The 18,453-nt window shown below is 34.9% G+C and overlaps 1 protein-coding gene across 1 annotated transcript in view; it reads left to right on the forward strand.

The window, feature by feature from the left end:
• Window positions 1-18,453, forward strand: part of PDZRN3 (PDZ domain containing ring finger 3) — a 253,222-nt gene that overhangs the window by 26,503 nt on the left and 208,266 nt on the right. The window contains exons 2-3 of the mRNA XM_081934747.1: window positions 365-451; window positions 3,891-3,998. Of these exons, the coding sequence (XP_081790873.1) occupies window positions 365-451; window positions 3,891-3,998 (195 nt within the window). The remainder of the gene's footprint in view (window positions 1-364; window positions 452-3,890; window positions 3,999-18,453) is intronic.

Genomic DNA, 18,453 nt, shown 5'->3' on the forward strand with positions numbered 1-18,453 from the left:
CCTTTTTATCTCAGAAGGTAAGCTGTATTTGCAACTGCATTAACCAGCACCATCAAAGGCTTAATATTCCAGTATTTATCTTTGTATTTTCTTTATGCTAAATACTTGTAGTCATGCATATGAAGATACCTGCTTCTGTAAATGACACATGCAAAATCAGTAGGTCCTTATAAAAACACTAAAATTTTGTCCTAGAAAAAAAAGAAAAAATCCAAGGTAATAAAACTTAAGGACTGCTTCGTTTTTTAAACTTGTAGAAACCTACTCTTCGGCCAAGTCCTAGTAGCTTTTCAAATCATTTTTATGAAACAAAATTTGTCTCCCACTTGTCAATGTTAAATTGATTTTCCTTGCTTCTTTCCAGGGTGAAGAGACAAAGACATTTAATCTTATTCTTCATCGTGATTCAGGATCTCTTGGATTTAATATAATTGGTGGTCGTCCATGTATGGTATGTTGATTTAATATATATTTCTTATGAATATTTGGTGCAAAAAATGTGTTTAGAAAAAAGAATGAAATATATAAAACTATAATTCTAAACATAGGAAAAAAGGCCAATTGAAGACCGAGCCTGATTCAACATTAGAAAGTATATTTAATTCTCATTTAGTGACCACAATGGGACTGCTTGGTCATTTCCAAAGCAGTCGCTTTATTTCAGCTTCTCTTTGATTTTCAGACCCACAAAAGTTATAAAGTTAGTTTTTCGTAAATTCTGTAACTACAAATATCACTGTAATGAAACAAACAGTTAAAAAGTTATAATATTTATGTTGTTACTTACCAAGCACATCTAAATTATATTAAAGTAACCAAAGTATATAACCAAAAGCATGACACAACTTTTGAGCACCCCAGTGTTTGGAAATTGAAACTTGAAAAAATTGACATGCCCTACTAAGAGGCAGTCACTATAAAAAGGCGACCTGTAGGATTTACTCCCCCAAAACATATGATCTGTAATGCAACAGGTATATTTTGCCCTGAAAAATATATCCCCATTCATATACAGGTAGACCTCAATTTAGAACTAATTGTTTAATGATTATTCAAAGTTACAATAGAACTAAAAAAAGGTAAGTTATTACCATTTTTCACCCTTACAACCATTGGAGCATTCCCATGGCCATGTAATCAAAATTTGGATGCTTGGCAACTGGCTCATATTTGTGGCGGTTGCAGTGTCCTGGGGTCATATAATCAGCTTTTGCAACCTTCTGACAAGCAAAATCAATGGGGAAGCCAGATTCATTAAATAACTGTGTTATTAACTTTATTGCAGTGATTCACTTAACAACTGTGTCAAGAAAGTTTGTAAAATGAGGCAAAAGCCACTTAACAACTGTCTTGCTTAGCAACAGAAATGTTGGGCTGAATTATGGTTGTAAGTTGAGGACTACCTATTTCATTGGGCGGAAAATGCTGCTTTCTTATGGTTCTGGTATGTTTTTTCTTATGATATTTGGTGATAGCTTAGGAATGCTTGGTGATATATGAATTCACCAGATAGGGCTGATACGGATTCAAGCTGTCATATCAAGCTATCCTTTTTTTTACTTCAGAAAATGCACTTTGTTTAAGCAGGTAGTGTAGTTTTTACTGAGATGCTCCTAATGGAGTTTTAATATGTTTTAATTTATTCCTATCTAAAAGTCACTTTTGATATCCAATTTGAATACCATTCTTTGTTGAAAAGATAAGATATAAATTCCATTAAGTTCCTACTAGTATAGTATACTATACTAGTATAGTATAATACATACATACATACATACATACATACACACACACACACACACACACCTACCTACCTACCTACCTACCTACCTACCTGGAGAAAAGACAACCTAGAGAAAAGGCAGACAGTACATATAATAAATAAATGAATTCTTTGGAACAATGTCTCCTAACCTGATTTTATCCATATGGTGAACTTCCCATGCCCATTAAGAATTCTGGGAGTTGAAGTCCTTTACATCTGGAAAACAGCAGGTTGGCAAAGACTGCTGTATGATTGGAACAGTTTCTTCAAAAGCATGCTTAAAAAGTGGATTCTCAAATAGAAGCAAAAATAATAGATTCAGCTGTGCAAGGCTTAAAAGGCACTTCACCTGGATTGATTGAAAAGCTCTCCAGCTCTTCATTGAGATTTGGGGTATATTTTACTAGTACTTCTGGCAACTTAAAGCAGCCAAGCAGAGCAAACTGACTTATCTTAATGTGTCAGCTAGAAACACTGAGATGTCTCACTTTTTTTGATCTGAGGCAATTGCCTTTTATTGTACTGTTTTTTCATAAGAATCAATTTTAAGAAATCTGGATGATTTGTTTTTAATAATTTTTGTGCTTAAGAAGACTATTGATCAAATGACCCTTGTTATTTACTATGATTTTTGCTTGTAATTAATAATTATAATTGTTTTGAATATCAGCAAAATATTTTACATTTATGGGCTGCTATATTTTAACAAACTTTGCAGACTCCATATTGTCTGACAATATGTTTAAATATAGAGATGTTTTTGCTTATAAGAACACAAGCTTTGTTAAGGAATTTGATGAAAATATTTCCACATTTCCTGTCAAGGGTTCATATACAGAATTACATCCTGAACTGTAAATATTTTTATTTAGTTATTATTAAATTTATATGTCACGATGGGTTGGACACGACTTCGCAACTAACAACAACAACAAAATTTATATGTCATCCGGTTCCCTATTCAAAATGTTCTTGGATATCTTACAATACAATATGTTATTAGGAGATTTGTTCCCTGTTTAAATTTCTATTTTTCAACTAAATAAAGTGTAGCTGGACAGTGAGATGGTGGCATATACATTTAATAAATAAATAAATGAAAAATATCAATATAGCTTGTAGAAACACTTCACAATATTGTTGGATTCTTGATACTCTCTGAGCTTGGTTGTTTTCTTGCAGATGTTTCATTACTAAACTGGTAATATCAGTTACGCACTGATGATGTTACCTAGTTTGTTAATAAAACGTCTGCAAGAAAACAACCAAACTCAGAGAGCATCAAGGATCACACAGTTCAGCCCAGAGCTACAAATATTCTCTTCTATCTTTAAAAAAATAAATTGGTTATTATAAACAACATTTATATAAAGTTCTGTTAATTTTAAGTTTTAAAAACATAGAAGGCTACTCTACTTGCATTAAAAATGGGATGTTTAAAAGCTTAAAATAAACTAGCTACTGTAAAAGTAATGCGACTAAGCAAATTCCAGCTGGTCAGCAACGAATAAAATGTTTCCATGCTATGGAGTAATATTCATTTGCCAACATCACTGTAGCAAATCAGCCTTGTTAAAAGAAAAGGCAATGTCTTCCGTTAATTAGTACAGTGAGTTAAATGAGTATAGTATTATCATTTCCTCCCCTCATATTACAGTGATACATATTGGAAAACCTCTTAACAATCAGCAAAATGTTTACAGATGAATCCTGGAAGTAGAACTTTTTAAAAATATAAAACCTTAATTTAGTTTCATCTGCTACTCATGTGAAAAGTTTCTACTTTATGAATGGGTATTTTAACTAGATTGCAGGTACTTATCTGCAAATTCAACTGTTATATGTGTAGATATGGACAAGGTCAGAGGCATTTTGGGAGCTAGCCTCTTGAATTTCTTCCTCTGATGCTTATCAGGAGCATCCAATGTAGCCACTCCAAATTAGACACCAATCACTGCTGCTTTTAGCATTTACCTAGAGAAGGTCTGCATTTCCATGGTGTAGGCCGACAATGTCTTCTAGGGTCCACATGGCATTCCATGTTTAAATAGTGAGCATTGCTATGGCTTTGGTTTCCTTCACTCTTAAGTGCTGTTTGCATTCTTTTTCTTTTCTTTGCTTAAAGGACAATCAAGATGGCCCAACCAGCGAAGGAATCTTTGTCTCTAAAATAGCCGACAGCGGGCCTGCTGCCAAGGAAGGAGGACTCCAGATTCATGACCAGATTATTGAAGTAAGAACACTTGGTCTAATCTATTTTCAACCGGCATAGCTCTATCCTCATTCTGTGGTATAAAGGATAGCATGCATTTCCAATCCAGGAGAGTAGTGACATGGGCAGCAGAAACTGGAAGAGAAGGCAGCTGAAACATGTTTGACTGTTTCAATGTTGACCTTCTGGGCTTTAGGTATAGTTGTTATCTAAATATAGAAAGCAGATTATGGAAGGTATGTGCTTGTCCTGGTATTTCGAAGAGCTAGCTTCTACTTGGTATGCTGCAACTATTTCTTCTGGAACTGATGGAGACATGCAAGTGTTTAGTTAAAACCATATGTGAGGGCAAATATTTGTTGTGAAAACTGTGACTTTATTTAGCCTGGTTTCTAAGACTTTTTTTTCAAGAAGACCAAAATGTTTCAACCAGTTGATAAAGGACAGATGCCTCTCTTAAGTGAGTATGGGAACCCATTTTGGTTAGTTTCCCTAAGAAATCTCTTAAAGAGTTACTGGATGCTTGTTTTTGACTCCCCCCCCCCCCCCCCGTTTCCCTACTGTCTTGATTGCTTGAAAAAATAGTTTTTATTGTTGTGCTCTTTTCTTAAGACGGTGTTCAAGTTCTTTTTATTTTTTGAAGGAGAAAGTTAAATTTAAACCATATCGCTCCTGACGGGCTTTTACTGGGTATTTTAATTATATTTAATTATCTAGGGGTTTTTAAATACTGTATTTTAATTGTTTTATTTATCAGCCGACCTCCTCCTTGTGTATGTCTCGGTATATGTCTCTGTTATATGTTTGTTTTGTCCATATTTATTTCATATGTTTCATTGTACGCCGCCCCGAGTCCTTCGGGAGAGGGTGCGGCTAAGAAATAAATATTTATTTATTTATTTATTTATTATTATTATTATTATTATTATTATTATTATTATTATTATTATTATTATTATTATTATTATTATTATTATTATTATTATTATTATTATTATTATTAAATTTATGGAACAAGAAGCAATTAATTGCAAATCGCTTTCCATTGTTGATTTTCTCAGCGTCTGAATTTTTAAAATTGTTGTAAAGATGGAAGCATTGCTGGACTATTATTCTTTTCTTTTTTTAAAAAAAAAAGCCAAATAGTAGTTTTGCTTTTGGGCCAAAGAAACCAGTAGACCAGCCAGTCTCTTCAAGTCCTGGAATTCTTTTGCTCTTATGTTTTTAAAATGTGCAATAAGCAGCTGTAATGGATTTTCTATTGTCAGAAAGCAATATATAGACTTTCTGTTTCCTGCATACATAAAATAAATGTGTTTATTTATGTACTTACTTTTGTTAAATATAGATCTGCTGGTTATGCTTGGAAAAGGCAGTTTAAAGATGCAATGGAGACTGAAAACGAGAAAGCAGATTATAAAATAATGCCCGATTTAAAGTTATAAAGAGGTTGTCTGGAAGAGAAAGAAGGAATATTCATGCAGTCTTTCTCCACCAACTTTATAAATCTTACAACAACTTCAACTTTTCTCTCTAAAAATTGGATATCATGGTTTTGGTTTTCTGGAAGAATGACATGTTTAGATCTAAAGGGATAAATACACTTCAGGGGCAGCACAGCATTGATTGCTGACTTATTAGCAACAACTTAAGCAGCCATGCCCTTTCTCAGACTTGCATTTTGGTCACATGGAAAAGAAGACATTCATTTTATTTCAGGAGGCCTTGCATAGGTGACAGCAAGATATACCAACATGTTACTACCAGGGACAAATGTTTTTTCCGCTGAGACTGGAAATAAAAATCAGGGCAACCTGGTCTACCCAACTATGGGACGGAGCATACTGCTTTCGCCTTTCAGTCGCAATCCAGGCAGGGAACCTTTCTTCCAGCAAAGGTTCCTGGATTGGGGCTGAAATGTGAAAACAGAAGCAGTATGTTCCATCTCATAGTTAGGTACACCAGGTTGCCCTGATAGACAGGTCTCATCAGAAAAAACACTTAATCTCCCCCTGGTATAGCCGACAAAGCGAGGAGAGCCCATGATTTAGAGGTTAATACATCTACCTAATGTGCAAGTAGCCCGGGCTCGAATCCCAGAAAGGGTATAACTAGCTGACGAGAACTGAATAGCTTGAAATAGATCTGTACTAGATCTCCCTTTATTTCTTTGTTGGTAAAATATAAATTCTACCAGGGACAAGGGACAGCTCCTTATAGGTGCCAAGAGATACAGGATATATATCCATGCCAGATTTGAAACCTCTTTGTCTGTTTGGATTTCAACCTTCTTTATTTTTAGTTTAACTTACTAATTAATATGTAAACAAATAATGTCATCTAAGACACTTTGTCATAACATAAAATAGGATAGAAAGACTCCTTTCTTATTGTGGCAATTAGATGTGGTTTTATTGCTATGGTCTTTTTCCATTTTTATAACTAACAATGAAAAATAAATTAAATGAAGTAATATACTTTATATGTATCTGAACGGATATGCATGTGTGTGTGTCAGTTCTAATTTGGTTATATTTAGTCAGATTAAAACTGAAATATAGAGTTTTTCTGTGGTCGTAATAACAATTTTTGTCTGGAGGGAATAATTAATCCTTTCTCTGCCATAATTCAGATTAGAATCCTTCTGTTACTTTCACACTATATATCTATATATCTTTCTCTATATATTCATCCATTCATCCCCCTATCTATCTATCTATCTATCTATCTATCTATCTATCTATCTATCTATCTATATCTATATCTATATCTATATCTATATCTATATCTATATCTATATCTATATCTATATCTATCTATATCATAGATTTTCATGGGTGTAGGTATGCTGGTCTTATTGTATTCAGGTCTTTTCCCGTGTAAGATTGAAATTGCCTTGGCAATGTTTCAGCGAGGTCTCACTTGCTATCTTCAGGCTGGTTTTGGGCTTAAAGTGTGATCGGAGCTGCTGTCTTTCTATAAATCTTCTTCTCCTTTTTATAATTATGCAGACCAAAGCAGGAATGTGGGAAAAAATTCCTTCTTTGGTCTGCATAATTACAAAAAGGAAAAGAAGATTTATAGAAAGACGGCAGTCCGATCACACTTTAAGCCCAAAACCCAGCCTGAAGATGGCGAGTGAGACCTTGCTGAAATGTTGCCAAGACAATCTCAATCTTACATGGGAAAAGACCGGAATACAAGACCAGCATATCACATCATATATGTACCATGTAGTGAATAGTAATGATCTATTTATGTATTTATAAGATTTAACTTTCTCTAACAAGGTTCAATACATGAATCCAAAGTAGGAATAGCATGTCCAGACAGTTGGATTAGTTGCTATATAACTACAAAATAACTTTGGTAGAATAAGTGGGAGAGATCAGATACTGTAACAGAGTTATCTTTAATTTCGCTGGTGTCTCCAGCCTGCACAAATCTTGAGATTTAAAAGGCTCTGGATGCCTATGGAAGTTATCTTCTGGAATTGTGATAGTCTTAGTATGATGAGGTAGCCTATGGTGGTTGAACGTTTGAACTGTATTTTATCTCTTTAATGTCCAAACACATTAATGTTATCTGGACTCCCAAACACAATCGAATCTTAATGTCTGAGAGGCAAAGATACATTTCAAAGGTGACCTTGTTCTGGTAGAAAGAATGAAACAGATAAGGAATGGTGTCACATTACAGTTATTAATCAGTAGATACAGGTCTCTTCCACTGAGGAATTAAAATGCATTATTTTATAAGTATTGATCTGGGCATCAGTGATTGCTGTACTGTAAAATCTTTTAAATATTGGCATTGTAATTGAACAACAACTTTGTGGCAGTTCATTTAAGTTTTATTGAACACATGGAGATTATGAATGCTGATATGAGATGATAATAAACTTTGCTGCAGTCTGTGGATTTTACACTGCTCTTTACTAAGAAATAAAGTAGGGTTACATAAACCAGAGGAGATGAAGTAAGAGAAGATGGTTCATGTGCTGGCTTATTCATGCTCTGAAAGAGTTGTTAAGAACAACACACTACAGGAAAATTTCAAAGGGAAATCCATCTTGTACGTATGTTTTCTGCATTCCCATTACACATATTCACATCCATATGTCTTCCTCATAAAAGAAAAAATCATCAAGACTAGAAGGCAATTCCCAAACTTTGAATTGATTGTAAAGAAATTGACTTGACTTGAAGCAAAGAAACTTGGAGTCCAAGCTGGAAAGAATTAGAATTCTATATGCTGGAGAAGAAATCTGATTCCATGGAACACGCTTGAATATGAGAAATGCTTTGAGAAAATTTGATAAGGAGACAATGTCAAGCTGTATATGTGTTCTTTAAATCAACCCTGCATGTTGAATAGAATATATAGCAATTCCCACAGTGTCTGTATGTAGAATTATAGAATCAGAAAGCTGATTTTGAGGCCCCCTGCCTAGTTAGGGGATACTAGATCTAATAATGCAAATGATACCACATTTTACAGAGTTACATTAGAGAGAGGTTGATTAGCAGGAATAAAAAAAGCTCTTTATATATCACTCTTGTATTCTAGTTAACTATTTTGTGTTCATTTCATAATCTGGAAAAAAGTAGCTGTGTGAAAGATTGTCTCTGTGGTCTTAATAGTATTTGCAAAAAGTGCAGTATTCTTATGTCTCAGCTAAAATCAGGATGTTGCAAACTGACAGATGATGAAACAGAAAAATAATAGGTTTATAACAAGAAATATGTAGGCCTGAAAGGGAATAGCATAAGCTATTTTTGCTGTAGGTTGGACCATTCTTAAAGATTGCTTCACTTTGACTTTTGAAGTGAGAAACAAGAAAGTAAAGAGAGTTTTTGGTAGATTTTATTTAACAACTGCATGGAAACATTATTATCCTTTAGTCAGTAGCCAGCACAAAAAAGAAGAGATGATCTATTAAATACAGATTTTAAAACAAGTACTGGTCATATTCAGCAATTCATTTCTAAATGTACAAGTTGGCTAGAGCACCTATCTTGTAAAATACTTTAGATATTAAATGCTGCAGTCAGGTTGTAGTTGAACAACTTTGAGAAATAAACAAAATTCCATTTCATGCTGATCTTAATAGAAAATTCCTGGTGTTTTGTTAACCTATGAGCCAGGAGTATGTAACTTCCAAAAGGTTTTGAAATAGGTTCCCTTCCAATGATCTGAAATGAAAAAGAAACACAGAGATAAATAAAATGCACAGAATGTCTAATGTTCTATGCCGCTGTGACTGCTTTGAAGAACAGAGTAAATTGGAAATAACAAGCATAGCATAAGATCAAACCTGTAAAAAATAAGCTTGCCAAATGAAAAGAGCTTTGGTGTAGTTATTGGGCTGGAAACTGGTGGACTGGGAGTTCTTGACCCACTTTGGACACAAAGTCAGATGGGTAATGTTGAGCCAGTTACTTTCTCTCATCCCTAAGAAGGAGGCAGTGGCAAACTACCTCTGAAAAACATTATCAAGAAAACCATAGGTAACCAGTAGGAGTCATGACTCAAAGGTGCACATATATACACACAAAATGGCTATAATTGCTTATCATAAAAAATGTTCATATAAAAAAAGTATATCTTTACATGGAATATAATTTTATTGCTTTGATTTTATTTAATTCAAAAAAATATAATTTATCATTTAAAGAAAGATGTAATAACAAGAGTACAGAGAATGGCTGAATTTCAGTTCAGACAATTAATTTAAAGAAATGAAATACAAAAATTGAATTAAGAACATATTTCTTCCAGTGGTTTTTACACATAATTATCTGTATGTTGTTCACATTTTCATTCTGTTCAGGATTAGATTAAAGACTTGTGAACAGTTCCAAAAAGGATACAAATTCTGCTGAGTTGTGTTTCTCAGCTTGAATTCAAGATACTGACTTTACTTTAAAAAATTCAGATACAGTTCTTCCACTTCTGGTTTAATTCCTTTTATAGGTAACTAAATTTTAGGTAACTGAAAAGTGTCTTGATTTAACTGTTGGATGTTAATTTGTGGGTCTGGATGTTATTTTAGAGATGCTATAGCAACACAGTGCTTTCCAGATGTGTTGGACCACAGTTCTCGTCAATCTCAGCCACTGTGGAAAACACATCTGGAGTACACCGGGTTTTGGAAAACTCATCTATGGTACTATTTTGGAGCTCATGCACAACACAATAAGTAGACAATTAGATATAATCACACTTAATGTCTCACATATGCAGTAAATTACTATGTCAGTTGTATGAAGTGATTGGGATAAAATTAATGTGGATCAGCTGAAAAGCTATTGAATATTTAAAGTATCCCTATTCAAAAAGTGGTTTCATTTTATTTAAAAACATGGGATCATCTGTGTACTTAAACAGCAATATATAACGGGGAAAAACTCCTGAATTTTCTGTAGTCTTTTGGGTAGATTTTTGCAGAAGTGATCATTGTCTTTGTATTCCATTCCACTGCACTTTTGTGACCCCCACCCCAATCAATTTGGTCCAGTTTTTGGAAACTGTCTGGACAAGTTTCTGCAGTGTTCTTGAAAAGGTTTTTCAGCAGTGGTTTGCCATTGCTTCATTCCTGAGAGAAAGAAACTGGTCCAAGATCACCCAATTAGTTTTGTGCCCAAGCAGGACTACAATTCATAGTCTTCTGGTTTAGCTTTTCAATAGACATTCAATGTTAACAAGGTTTCCATTGCCTGCTAGATAGAGATTAAAAAGGTAAAGGTTCACATCGTACATATGTGCTAGTCGTTCCCGACTCTAGGGGGAGGTGCTCATCTCCATTTCAAAGCCAAAGAGCCAGTGCTGTCCGAAGATGTCTTCGTAGCCATGTGGCCGACATGACTAAATACCAAAGGAGCATGGAACGCTGTTATCTTCCCACCAAAGGTGGTTCCTATTTTTCTACTTGCATTTTTGCATGCTTTCGAACTGCTAGGTTGACAGAAGCTGGAACAAGTAACAGGAACTCACTCCATTACACAGTGCTAGGGATTCGAACCACTAAATTGCCAACCTTCTGATCGACAAGCTCAGTGTCTTAGCCTGAGCCACTGCGTCCCTCAGGTACAGACTAGGGAGATACATTTCAATGCAATTAATAGATACCAGCTTGAGAAAGGATACATTAGTATATATGGCATTCGGGTAGGAGGCATGAAAGTGACTAACTTGATAGGGATAGATGATAAGGAGAGAGCAAAAACTAAACAGAATAACCATCTAACAAGAGACTTTGGAAAGTATGTCTTCTGTTCCAATACTAGGTTTTTCATTCTTGTCCTTCAAGCATGTGGAATGCATTGCTTTGAAACAGTTCATTTTTGAAATTGGTGGGGCAAAAATAATGTGAGGATACACTTGGTTTCATACTGTCTGCTGTCCCAGCTTAATAAGTACAATAATTCAGCTGTGCTTGAATCCATCTGCAGAACACCTCTGAGGTGTAGTCCTTTGGAGACTAGGATTCAAAGTTTTGAATCCTTTGAAGCAGCTTGGAAGAAATTCACAGTTCATTGACTATTATACAAAATTAGGAGCTGTTATTGTAGCAGCTTCATGTCATTATTTGTGTTCTTCTTTATATATCATTTTAAAGCAGAACACACTGATTACAATGGAACAATATATGTAGTTTTAAACCGCTGTGTTCTCTAATAAGCTTATAGAATTGTTTTGACATCCCTCCATAAATATAAATGATAACTGGCTGACAATATTGAGAGTGAAACCTTTTCCTGTTAGTTTAAGTGCTTTCAAATGTGGTGAAGTATTGAAAGAATTTCTCTTAGGCTCTATGTTATGTGCCCTATTGATCATGTCTGTTTAACAGAAGTTTTAATGGACTTATGTCCTCCTACTCTACAAAAATAGACAGACAGAAAGAGCAGTCCCTTTTCCTGTACTTTTCGTTCAGTTTTCTTTTATTGCTTCTTATACTGACAAGAACAAGTCTTTTTGGCTTGTTAACTATAGATTGTTGTCAGCTTAGTTTCTTGAGAAGCAAAGCCAAAGTAATCCACCCAAGCTGGACTTTCAGAAACTTTAGAAAGTGTGAGAACTGGAATATTTAGTGCAAGAAACAAAGAAAACATTGTCCATCACACCACTGCATCTGTGGAGAGGCTTATATGACATTGTTCTACTGAAGTAGAGTTTCTTTAAATGTTTTTTGCAGTTGTTTTATTTAATTTTGCATTATTTGCTTCTATTCACATGATTCACTCAACCTTAAATAAAATAAAGTAAATTTTAATCAAGTATTTTGTATGAGTCCTGGCATAGCTCATAGAGAAAATCTATCTGTGGTTGCTAAGAGTTGATGGCACATCAGTCACAGCTTCCTATGTTTCTCAGTATTGCTGCTATACACTGTTAGGGTTTGGATTTTTTTAATGCAAACCTTATAGGAAAAGAGAAAAATGTAGCCACCAAATACAGTATATAAATACCGTATTTTTGGACTATAAGAAGCACCGGAGTATAAGACACACCTTACTTTTTGGGGAGGAAAATAAGAAAAAATATTCTGCCTCTGCCTACCAGCATCCGGTATTCATCTGGCTAGTGTCCTGTCAGTATGTGAGAGAGTTGAGGGATGTTTGGAAACAAACAGTATTTGCTGTGTGAGCAACAAGGAAGGAGACCGCAAAGAGCCAGGGCGTGGCTTGTTCTGTACTAAAGCTGCATGCTGTGCTGATATCTGAAACTAAAACTGAAAGTGAAACTTCTTTCCTCTGCTGAACTACCATGTTGGAAAACCTGCTTTTGGTATTGTATATTTATTTAATATGTTATATTATATATGAATAGAAGTTATTGAATCCTGCTGAATCAGTTTCTAAATGTGATTGCTGCTGCAAACTCTGACATGTCCTTGCAGCAAATAGAGAACAGCCAAGTCAGCTTCAGCACATTATTGCAGCCTGATTCAGCATGAGCACCTGATTGGCGGGTGGATCGGATTCCTGGAATACCCCCAATCAGCTGTTCCAGGCTGCAGGGATTGCCACAGACCATCACCTCCTCTGTTCGTCACCTTTTTAGCTACATTTGGTGTATAAGGCGTACTCACATTTTCACCCTCTTTTAGTGGGTAAAAAGTGCATCTTATACTCTCAAAAATATGGTAGCTTAAATAACAAAACAGTGACAGATAATCCCTGATTTATGATCACAATTGAACCCCAAATTTCTGTTGTTAAGTGAGACATTTGTTGATTGAGTTTTGCTCCATTTTACGATCTTTCTTGCCACAGTTAAGTTTCCCATTGACTTTGCTTGTCAAAACGTTACAAACGTTGATCACATGATCTTGGAACACAGCAATAGTGAGAAGTATGAACCAGTTTCCAGGTATCTGAATTTTGATCACATAATCATGGGGATGCTACAAAAGTTGCAACTGTGAAAAATGGTCATAAGTCACCTTTTTTTTTTTACCGCTGTTGTAACTTTAAACAGTCACTAAAGGAACTGTTGTAAGTTGAGGTCTACCTATATTCTGAAAAAAGAGAGAAGAAAATGCATCTGCTGATTGCTAGATCTATATTGTCTTCTTTGCTGTTCTTTTCCATTTCCCGATGTCTGGTATTTTAGCCTCCAGGGCAGAGAAACCTTGTTTCTGTTAGATTTTATTGTCTTCACAAATTTCACCCATTTTCAGCTCCTCCCTAGCCCTGCATACCAGTTTTGTTACAGGCTCTTCCATATCTCCATTAGTATGTAGATATTTCTGTTTTCTTTAGGATCATCGCCCACAGACCATTGGGATTTATTCAGCAACGATATAAAAACAGCATTGAGTTTACATTCCTTTCCTTTTGTGATTATATCATATGGAAAAGGCTGCAGGGAAAAAAAACCTAATTGTGTCAAAGAAAGAAGAAATCCTGGCATAATTATTAATGCCCCTGACAAGCTAGGAGACATTGTGGAAGGAGGCATGAAATGAGAGTAATAGTTAACAGTTTTACTTGTGTTCTGAACACCAGAAGAATGAAGTTTTCAGCTATATGGGCACTTTCTTGAGGTCTAGATTATTAAAAAAGAGAAATGATATTATACATGGAGTACATGTTAAAGAAAGAACAGGAAGATTTAACTATTGTAAACTGGATGGACAATTATTTGAATTTTGTTGTGAAATTAAGCTAGGTACATAGCTCAGTAGATAGTATTTTGGCTACAGTGAAGTTTAGTTGTGAATCGTTTTTATCATTTATCAGAAATCTGGGCTAACAAAATTACTATAAAGTCAACAATAAATAAAACAAAATAATGAAAGAAACATATTTAGGAAACACTGGTCATTTTAGGTTAAGAGAGAAAGAGAAATAATCAATATTTATTTAATAAATGTATAATAGAGCCGTGGTGGTGCAGTGGTTAGAGTGCAGTACTGCAGGCTACTTCTGCTGATTACCAGCTGCCAGCAGTTTGGCAGATCGAATCTCAGCACGCTCAAGGTTGACTCAGCCTTCCATCCTTCCGAGGTAAGTAAAATGAGGATTCAGATTGTTGGGGGAAATATGTTGACTCTGTAAACCGCTTAAAGAGGGCTAAAGCACTGTGAAGCAATATATAAGTCTAAGTGCTATTGCTGTATGCCTCCCATCTCTCTACAAAGTGGGTTCATTTGTTATTTGTAGTTCTATTCCTCTTTGTAGCAATGTTCCTTTTGCAAATCCAGAAAACAACACAAAATGAACTATGATAAAAAGTGATTTAAAAATCCACTAGTAAGGGCAAGCTCTTGAATAGACCAAAAACACATTTTTTACCTTGTTTCAGTATTGGTAAAAGCAACTTGGATATAATATTCTAAACAGCGGGGGGGGGGGAGCTTAGAAACTTTATTAATTGATTTTTACTCGGAATATGTCATAAAAGTGTAATGTTATGGAGGATTTTTGAAATAGCTAACAAGTGCCATTATGTGGTTGTGTTTTTAAGTATGAATAAGTTCAGGCAGAAGCACATTCAAATAATTGTAGTCAAATGAGAATTGTGATATATTGATGGTAAAATATATAAAGATTTTTGATTTAAAGTGTATAATCTATTATGAACTACAAGTAATGACTATGGAAGAAATGCACGAAAGTTATTTGTAACCAATCGACACGCTTTCTACAAGATCTATTGAAGGATGATTCTTTTTTTGTGTTTTTGTTTAATTAAAATAAAAAAAAATCTTTTTTAAAAAATCCACTAGTAAGGGCAAGCTCTTGAATAGATCTAAAAGCACATTTTTTACCTTGTTGTTTCAGGATCAGTACAGTACAGCTGGCCAATGTTTCTAATGTTTATGGATTGTAGTTCATGAAAGTTTACAACTAAAATACTTGTCAGGGTGGGTTTTTTTGGTGGCGCCATATGATTCTTCATTATTTACTGAATATAAAGATCAGGATTTGATCTGAAGCGACCCATGTAGTCTGTTGATCTCATCCATAATGGTTCAGATAAATCTCCTGATCATACAGTACTGAATGCTTGAGGGGGGGGGGGAAACCCATTTTAGGAACTGCAGAAAGAAGCAGGGAGAGCCTCCTGGTACAATATGGTATTTGTTGCCCTTTGGATCCATACTTTTATGGATTTAGTTCTGGAAATTTATATTTATCCACCCCCAACAACCTTTTTCCTGTTTCAAGTTGTTTGTGACAACCATGGCAAATCACAGGCAAACAACAAGAAAAAAGAAACTCATCTGAATGGCAAATTAATAATGGCTCTCGTCCAAACCATCTTGTTTCATTTTAAAGTATTTCCACACATGGATGGGCTGTTGCCCATTTTATTTATCCCACATTGTTTCCCATCACGTTGGTTTTTCTTCTGCTGCTAAAAGCTTTGAAGATAGAACCTTTGCAGCAAGGGAATTCCATCTTCATCTTGTTGCAGGCTTTTCCAATAACTGGAGATACCTTTCTTGACTTTTCTCTACATTTACACATCTTGTAAAACAGTATGAACATTCATTTTTATTGTGGGAAGTGCTGTGCTTAGTTGGTAAAGGACATTTTGTAATACTTAGGGGCAGCAGGCTCTCCGGATTAGTTTAAAAAGGAAAAGAAGCCTACAAAGATTTCAAGTGAAAAGAGATAATATTTGCCTTCTAGAGAATGAAATAATTTCAAGTTTTATAGACTTTAGAAATAGCACTTAGACTTGCTTCACAGTACTTTACAGCCCTCTCTAAGAAGTTTACAGAGTCAGCATATTGCCCCCAACAATTTGGGTCCTCATTTTATCCACCTCGGAAGGATGGAAGACTGAGTCAACCTTGATCCCTGGTGAGATTTGAACTGCCAAATTTCAGGCAGCCGGCAGTCAGCAGAAATAGCCTGCAGTTCTGCATTCTAACCACTGCGCCACCGTGAAAAAGAAATGGCAGTCTTCCAGCATGCATCTGAATTGCAGTATTCCCAGCTTGTCATATTTGTTTTGTTTTTGTTTTAAGCCATATTTAGATAGCTTGCAATAACTAATGCAATAATGTAGATAGTGTCTTGCTCTTAGGTTGTGGATAAGCAGAGGTTTACATGAGTTTCTGCTTTGATGTCTACCATATGTGGGGAAAAGCCAAGAGAAACATCTCCTATTTTATGATATGAAAATGTTAAGTCATTTCCCAGCAGTTAGATAATCATATTTCTTGAGGTTTGTCTCTGTTAACACTGATAAGCTAAGACCAGAATAGACAACTTTTGGCAGGGCATGGCTATTTTCAATGCTTATTTTGGAAATCTTGGTAAATGGTGTTGAGGTAGGTCGGTGGGGGTGGGATGACTTTTTTCAAAGACAGGAAACCTTATATGGGCTTTTTATTGAAAAAGAAAATACTGAATTAATGGTTTATGCATTTGAATTTTAAAAATGCTAAAGAGGAAAGCATAAAATGGCAGCTAGTTTAGAGAAAAAAGGGTGAAAATCATATTCCTTCCCTTCCCACTTCTCTTTACTTTTGTGTACATATTCAAAAATTCTAATGAAAGAAAACAGAAATGATGTAAAGATAGCAAATAAGCAGAATTATGTACAGATAAGACTGGAATATTCTATTTCTTGATTTTGGAGAAAAAAATGGAATTTTACTTGTGCCTATGTGTTTGTGTTTCAATTGTGTAATATCTAATTTAGGAATATTTCCCATTCAAAATATTAGGAAATAACTAAACCAAAATTTGATGGTAGAGTTGATGGGATCTCTATATAAAGTGGCTTAGTAACTTTATACAATCCTGTGGCTGAGGTTGTTATGTTTGACAAGAAATTAAATTCATAATCCAGAATTTAAGTGGGATCCTAACAAAGTGGGCATTTCAAAAATGAAGGTCAATTATTATTTTAGATATTTTAAACTTTCATTTCTGTGGGGATATTTTGTTGGCCCAAAGCCAATAGATGAGAATAACTACTATGGGTTTAATTGGAGCTATCATTTAGTATATAGTATTAAAGATTAAGATACAACTACAAGTTGTACAGTTGATTTCATAAAATTATATCAGAATTCTCAATTTTCAAGGGTAATTGAGTTTCTCTATGCCAACTGATTGTTATAACCTACTTTCAGGACATTAAAACACAGTTTCACACTATTATTGTTTAATCTCCCTTTCTCTAAATCAGACACATATGCACACACATACATACCCTGCGGAACATTTCCATAATGTTTTCAGGAAGTCTTGTCTTTATCACATATGCTTAATTAAACTAAGCTGTCAATGAGGCGATAGACCAAAGCAGAGCCCACTTGGGAGCAGAATGCAAATTTGGAGCAATAAATAGAGGTCTTGGGAAAGGTCTCAGTGGCTTCTACGAGTCCAATTTACCACCCAAGGTCATTCATATTTGCAGTGAATTAGTTGAAGGAGCTCATCTTCCAAGTGTGAAAATGAGTGTGAGAGTAAACAAATGAAAAAAAAAGGCTGCTTGATTATATAATCTATGCTGCTTTTACCTCTTTTGAAGGTAGAATATTTTAAGCCTTCCGGCAGTTCATTTTAAATACAATTTAAAAATATCTTAGGGTTGCCATTAAAAAATAGTGCTCAAATAAAAAAGGAGAAAATATAGAGCAAAGCCCTGAAGTCTGTGGGATGGGATCTGTCTTGAGTGCTTGCTTTTGACATATCCTTAGCCTATCATGGACAATAATAATTCAAATACTGTGTGGAATGCCTTCCTTACAGTAATAATGTAATGGGTAATTCTCATGAACTCTGAACAAGAGTGCTCTGTGGATTTCTTTTTCTTTCTAAATAGTGGAATAAGGACTGGAAGAGACCTTCAGAGCTCCTTCAGTTTAGTCTTCATCCAGAACAGAATCCACTGCTACAATATCCTTAAGAGATGGACATCTAGCCTGGGTTGAAACATCTACTGTGAAGGAATAGGCACCACCTTTCAAGACAGTTTATCCTATTGTTAAATAGCTGTA

This window comes from Natrix helvetica, assembly GCF_964273705.1.
Source record: "Natrix helvetica genome assembly, chromosome: 1".
Classification (NCBI taxonomy): Eukaryota; Metazoa; Chordata; class Lepidosauria; order Squamata; family Natricidae; genus Natrix; species Natrix helvetica.